A 6,570-nucleotide genomic window follows, 5' to 3' on the forward strand; every position below is an offset into this window, starting at 1 on the left:
ATGCAGACACACTGCAGTTCATGTATTCAGCCGGGAAAACTCCTTGCTGACATTTCTAAACTTGCTTGTGGGGTTTTTTTCCCCTCTTTTTTCAGGTTATCTGGTTGTGCCAGCCGGAGGGGGAGGCACATTCCTGGGAGGATTCCTTGTGAATAAATTTAAACTCCGCTGTTCAGGAATCATCAAATTGTGTTTACTTTGCACGGTGTCGAGTCTGCTGGCTATATTCATTTTTTTTATCCACTGCCCTAACATGCCGATGGCAGGAGTAACCCAGATGTACGAGGGAAGGTAATAACAATCATCCCATCTGTCTTGTGCTGCCTGGCCCTGGTCAGAACGGAAGGATAACTCCAAATACACGGTGCTGGGGGTAGTCATGTGTGAATGTGTTGGTGGTGGAAGATGGCGTCCGGTCAGTCTTATGGGCAGATAGTGAGAGTGTGACCCAGAATACAGAAGTCCTAATTTTTGCATCTAATTGGAGTTTATGGAAGAGGCTCCCTCTTTCGTGAGGGAGGGGAGATCAGCAGTGCCAGAGTGTGAGAGACTCCACTCTTCAGTTGCCTTCGCAGAGTCCCGCATCTCTGTGAGATAAACTGGACTAAAAGTGGGAATGTCCTCTCCAAATGGAGGTGTCTCCCTATGAACTGGTCACTTCAACTCCCTTGGTGGCGGTGGGAAAGAGGCAGCTCCAGGGCATGATTCCTGTTCATGGTTAAAATTGGGTGGGATGAAACCCTTCCAGTCCTGGCTTTATGCTACTTCGGGTTCCACCGCACCTCTTAGCGTCCCCCCTTCTCCTTCTCTTGCTCTACCCGTTTCTTCCTGGAAAATGCTGTTCGGTGTCTCCCCGCTGACTGTTCCTGTGTTTCCCTTAGTGCTTTGCCTGGTGGCCACCTAAACCTGACAGCAGCCTGCAACGCCGAGTGCGGCTGCCTGCAGGAGACCTACAGCCCTGTCTGCGGGAGCGATGACGTTATGTATTACTCTCCCTGCCACGCCGGCTGCCAAGGAGTGTCTGAAAACCTCAGGAATGGCAAGAAGGTATGTCTGAAAGCACAGTGTGTTAACAAGGTGGTGGCACATGTTCTTGGGAGCGTTTCGGCTGGTTCTGCAAAAGTCTCCACAGCTTTGAGCTTTGCTGCAAATAAGTGCAAAAGGCAGAGACAGCCCCGAGCAGGTAGAGGATGCTCTCGGACACCATGGGATGAAGGCAGAAGGTACCCTGAGGTCACCCTGCATCGCTTCCCTCAGTGTTCCCAACTTTGGTTTTGCCTCGCTCTGCATCAAACTGCACCAAAATCCTTGGGAAATCACCCAGGCAGGCGAGGAGCTCGGTGGGCACCTAATTCCTGTCCCAATGTTCATTTTGAGTCTTCAGTGCACATGATGCTCCTCCTCATCCTTCCAGCATGTCGCTCATTGGGACGGGCAAAGGCTCGAGAAGGGTAATGGTGACATTCAGCGTTCAAGGGCTGCCTGGCAAAGTTAATTTCTCTTATTTAACAGCCGGTTTTGAGACAGAGGTGTGTCAAGAATGCAGCTTGATTTCTGCTTCGCTCTGCTCCGGGACCGAAACCAGCTGGTTTCTGCCCTCCCTGAATTTCTTTGTCTTTAAAGCCCTGCTTTGACTATCACCATTCTCCCAAGCAAAGCACCCACCAGCCTTTCTTTCCCAGGTCTACCAGGAGTGTAGCTGCATTGAGAAACCCCTCCTGCCCGGCCCTGGCGACGCAGAGGCAGGGAAATGCACCTCCTCTTGTGCGAAAAAGCCCCTTCTCCTGTTCTTCATGTTCGTGGTGATCCTCTTCACCTTCCTGAGCAGTATTCCTGCCCTGACCGCCACTCTGCGGTAAGCACGGGATCGCCTCGTCCTCCGCCAGCGCTGCAAGAAGCCCCAGTATCCACCTCTCTGCTTTATCCTGCTGGGTCAAACCAAGGGGAAGGTGTGATGGAAACCACCTCATGAGGGCAGCCCAGCGATATCAGGACTAATTCCCTTCCCTGTCTGGCTGGGAAAGCAAATTTTGGCATTGGCAGCTCTACCCTCTGACATGGGACGCCCACATGTGTGTCCCAGTTTGCAGCAGCGGTGGGGGGACGTTGCCCTGGGGTGAACCTCCATCTCCAGAGGGGATGGAGGCCCTGGGCATGCTGGACCCAGGCACGTGGTGGGGAGGTGCCGAGCAGCCTGGCAGCGTTTTTCAACAATTCCCTTTTGTTCCCCAGGTGCGTCTCCGACAGGCAAAGGTCATTCGCACTTGGGATCCAGTGGATTGTAGTACGAACACTAGGTACGGTACGGAGTGAGTTTGGGCATGGGTATGGTCCGTTGGCTTTGTGGAGTGTGTGCCAAGCCGTTACCTAAGAATAAAACAGGTTGGGTTGGAAAAGAAAGGGGGTAGGACGCACCGTGATGAAAGGAGGATGTTTTCTCTTGTTTGCTGTCATTTGGAAAAACGTAATTTCCTTTGCATATGGTTTGCAAACTGCACAAAGGGTTCTGTAACGCATCACAGGTGGGGTGGAGGAGCAATGTCCCGGCAATGTGTCCTTATTTTACGAAAAAAAGAAGCAGAGGCGTTGAAGCTTCTGCGTTTGCTTCTTGGCTCTTGTGCAACATGTAGGTCAGGGTGGTCAAAAGACTCGCTGGGCTCTCAAGCCTTGAAACTCAGCGTATTTTGGGTACCTTGTGGCTGTAGATGTTGCAGGCTGAGTTTGCTTAATTACCGTAGCAGCAGAGCCTGATGCTTTTCTGCAAGCACCTTGCAAGGCTGGGGCGTAGGTGCTGCCCAGACTGAAGGTCCACTCTTCCTTCCCGCAGGAGGCATCCCTGGCCCCATCGCCTTCGGGTCCATGATCGATAAATCCTGCCTGCTCTGGCAGGACCAGTGCGGCGAGCAAGGCTCTTGCTACATTTACCAGAACTCGGCCATGAGCCGATACACCCTCGTCGCTGGACTGGTCTACAAGGTGATGCTACGCATTAACTTCACTCTCTGATAAACCCGGCAGGTCTTTAGGAAGACAGCGTTTTGCTCTGGCAGAGAATTTTACAACACGGGCTTGTCCTGATCTGCCACCCCTCCTGCCCGCCCCCCCCCCAGATACGATTTTCACACAAAAAATTGTTCTCAGGGAAGGCAAAATCTCCATTTGCTTCCCGCCAGGTAATGGTGCTCCAGGCACCATCATTCTCTTAAATTCCATTTACATTCTAGACTTACAGCTTCTGTTGCACCATGTGAAATATCTCCTCTTCTCCCAACAGCTACCAAAGCGATTTTTGCTCGAAATGGAGTAAAATATATAACTACAGTGTGCTAGCGAGAGTGAGGGACGGCACTGGGGGCAGGCTGTAAACAACCATTCCCCGATCACTGCTAGAAAATAAGAGAGCTTAGCTCTGTGTTTCTTATTTATTAGCTGAAAACCATCATTTTTACTGCTCCCAAACAAGCACTTGCCCTAGAAAGTGGTGTTCAGCAGTTGCTGTGCTAAAGAGGCTTTCAGAAGCCTTCCAGAAAAAGGCTCTGGTGGTGACAGTCCGTGTGGGGCCGAAGAGCCTTCCGAATTCTCTCTGTCCCATTGCGATGGGGCTGGCTGGATTCGTGTTTTTGCCCACGCTGGTCTGCTGCCCAGGCTGGCCTTCACCTTCATCTGGTCAGCAAATCTCATCCCAAATGAGGACCGGGCGCCTGGTTTTAGTGGGAGCGGAGAGTAACGGGATGTCTTCATGGCTGCAGGTGCTTGGGACAACCTTCTTCATAGTCGCCTGTTTACTCTACAAACCCCCACCGGAAGAGTCGGCTCCGGGCAGCTCGGATGCATCCGAAAATGGCAACTGTGACGCCCAGGAACACAAGCCCTCACTGCCGGCTGAGGAGGATATATAGTGCCGTACGCGTGGAAGTGACTTTCTCAGTGTCAAAAACACGATGAGAAGACGTTCTGCAGTCCCTAGGGGCTTTTAAATTAATAGTAATATTATCACTTTTTTTTTTTTTTTAGTTCAAGAGAAATAATTTAATTAACCACTGGTGTGCTTGCTGTTTTCTTAACAGCAGAAGCACATTTTAAATTGTGCGCTGGTGCCGTATGCAGTTATTTAATTTTATTTAAAGAAAGGGCTACCGTAGCTTTATTCTCTGTCTGTGACAAGCAAGGACCACATTCTCCACTCGTGGAAATAAGCACCGGTAACTCCAATGGAGTGCGTGGGGTTTTAGCCGCCAGAGGATCTGGTCCCTACTATCTCAATTGTAAAGCCAACTGTAGCAAAACTTCTGTCGGACGTGGGAAGCCTGCGGAGAGCCCTGCTGCCCTCCAGCCCGCGTGGCAAAGGGGACAACCAGCCCTTAAACTACTGTATGCAAAGCAGACGGCCCCGCTGTGTCCTCCTCCTTCCCGTGCCACGCAGCATCGCTCCTTTTGTTCAGGAGCGGGTTATCTAATTATGCAAACTCGCATCACCGCGCCACGGGAGATAGGTTTGAGATGAGATTTCGCGAGCAAATTCACCAGTACACTACAGGCAGCCATCCCCGCGAGCTGCCGAGCACTGCGCCTTCACGGCCTCCTTTCGCTGCAGGGTTTACACCGCCGGGACACTTCCTTTTATTTTTTTCTTACGTTGTTTAAAGGTGATGCCTTTTGTGATGTACTGTGCAAAACTTGAACTTATTTCTTGCTGTTTGGTGGATGAGGGGAAGACGCGAGGTACAGATCTATGCAACGCTTCTCTTCAGTGGCTCTGTAAAGGCGGGGGGTTTGGGTGGACAGGAAAAGTCAGAATTAATTTGATTTGTCTCCGGACTGCTAGCTGAAGGGAGAGCTCGCCATAGCGACAGTCTGCCTTGTGGAAAGGGGATGCTGACTTGTAGCTGGCCTGCTTGCAAGGAGAGAGGGCAGCGTTCCCAAAACGACCGATGAATGTGCACTTGTAACATTGACCAGGACCTTCCTGAAGGTGGGGGGGAGTGGATTTTGGGTGGGTGTATGTCTGGCTTCCCTCTCAGCCCAGCCCAGGCGAGGGTAGTGCTCAGTCTGTGTTTGCACAGCCGCCGATCCGGGTACAGCTCCGGGGCAGGGCTTGGCCGGCCCCTGGAGTCCTACACTGTAGAAACCGCGCTCACGGGGACGGGACCTACATTGCTGAGCTGCAAAACTGGTGCTTCTTTTGTGCCAGACGCTACTTAGGATTACTTTGTAGATGTTTTTTGTATATTTGGTGTATTTATGCTTCCATAAGCGGACGCGGGATGGGCATTGTTTCCTTCGTTAGCAAAGGACCAACTCCCAGAGCAGAGGCAAAGCCGTTCGGCGGTGCTGGGAGCGTGGTCGATCTTCAGGTCAATCTTCAGGTTGATGGTGGTCAAGAAAGCAGCTTCTTCCACTCGCAGATCCCCTTCCACCAAAGCCAGGTAGTGACGTTCCCACTTCCAAAGCCCTTGTTTTCCCAGCCACTGTTGAGTGCTGGGAGAGACTCAAGCATCTCCAGTAACTGCTGGAAAAACTAGAAGTGCTGAGGGTGAGATGGAGGATGGCTTTTGGCTGCTTGAACATGGGCAGCTGGTGCAGCTTCGCTTGGGCACAGCACGCAGGGGAGCCCTGTTTTCCCAAGGAGGCAGGATTAGACCCACGGATGCAGGAGTTAACCCCGTCACCACCCAAACCAAAGGTTTCTGCACAACCTCCACCTGGGTTTGGAGCCACCTGCAGACATGAGCCTGTCTCCAAGCCTTGCCCAGCGCTTGCCCTTCCCACCTTACAGACACTTGGGGTGCAAGCAGGGATCTTAGAAGGGGGGAAAATGCATGAATGTATTTTGGGAACATATTTTATGTATGATGTATTTATGAAAGGTAGAAGTTTTTCTTAATATATATATATATATGGATATTGCGATGCAATTCTAGCGTTTATAAAATGAGCTTTATCTGAGTGAGCAAAAGAAAAGTTCATGGATTCTGGGCATTTTTTGTGTTGGTGTGGGGCTCGTAAGTCACGGATTGAAGTAAGCAGCAGCAAGGCATTCCTGTTCCATAAACAGGTTATGTAGGTGTACCGGCAACTTAAAAGATTTGAAAGTATGTTTCTCAGTCCCATATGAAGTATTATATTGCTATAAAAGCTTAGAAATATAATCAGTATTTCACAGGTACTTGTGTGCGTGTTTTTCATCAGTCGTCCCCCTTTCCCAGTGGCTGTCCCTGGCAGCGGTGGGCTGGATCCGTGCCGTGCGTCCTGCAGAGCCTCCTGCTGACAGGGTCAGGGCCACCCTGTGGGGGTCCAGGCTTCGCTGCAGGTCATCGTGGTGTCCTCAAGGGTCTGCGAATCCACCCAAGGTGAGAGTTTGGATTTAGGCTTGTGCTTAAATCATCGTGTTGATAAAGTCCCTCATGGGTACCCGAGCTGCAGGCAGCATTGTCTGACTGGTGGGACAGCAGGTGACATGGAGACCCTGTGGGTTGCTGTCTCCTACTGACTGACCCTCTCCTCCTGAGATAGGGGATAATTGCTTTTGAAGGCAAAATGAGGTTTTTATTTGCTGAGGAAGATGAATGA

At 51.1% G+C, this 6,570-nt stretch overlaps 1 protein-coding gene across 2 annotated transcripts in view; it reads left to right on the plus strand.

Moving 5' to 3' along the window:
• Positions 1-6,216, plus strand: part of SLCO4A1 (solute carrier organic anion transporter family member 4A1) — a 29,301-nt gene extending 23,085 nt beyond the window's left edge. For both annotated transcript variants that reach the window (XM_063350286.1, XM_063350285.1), the window contains exons 7-12: positions 96-291; positions 882-1,047; positions 1,683-1,855; positions 2,233-2,297; positions 2,828-2,976; positions 3,750-6,216. In XM_063350286.1, coding sequence (XP_063206356.1) covers positions 96-291; positions 882-1,047; positions 1,683-1,855; positions 2,233-2,297; positions 2,828-2,976; positions 3,750-3,899 — 899 coding nt within the window. In that variant the 3' untranslated portion in view covers positions 3,900-6,216. The remainder of the gene's footprint in view (positions 1-95; positions 292-881; positions 1,048-1,682; positions 1,856-2,232; positions 2,298-2,827; positions 2,977-3,749) is intronic.
• Positions 6,217-6,570: the final 354 nt, after the last annotated feature.

The sequence above is a fragment of the Chroicocephalus ridibundus genome, chromosome 12 (assembly GCF_963924245.1).
Source record: "Chroicocephalus ridibundus chromosome 12, bChrRid1.1, whole genome shotgun sequence".
In the NCBI taxonomy this organism is placed as follows: domain Eukaryota; kingdom Metazoa; phylum Chordata; class Aves; order Charadriiformes; family Laridae; genus Chroicocephalus; species Chroicocephalus ridibundus.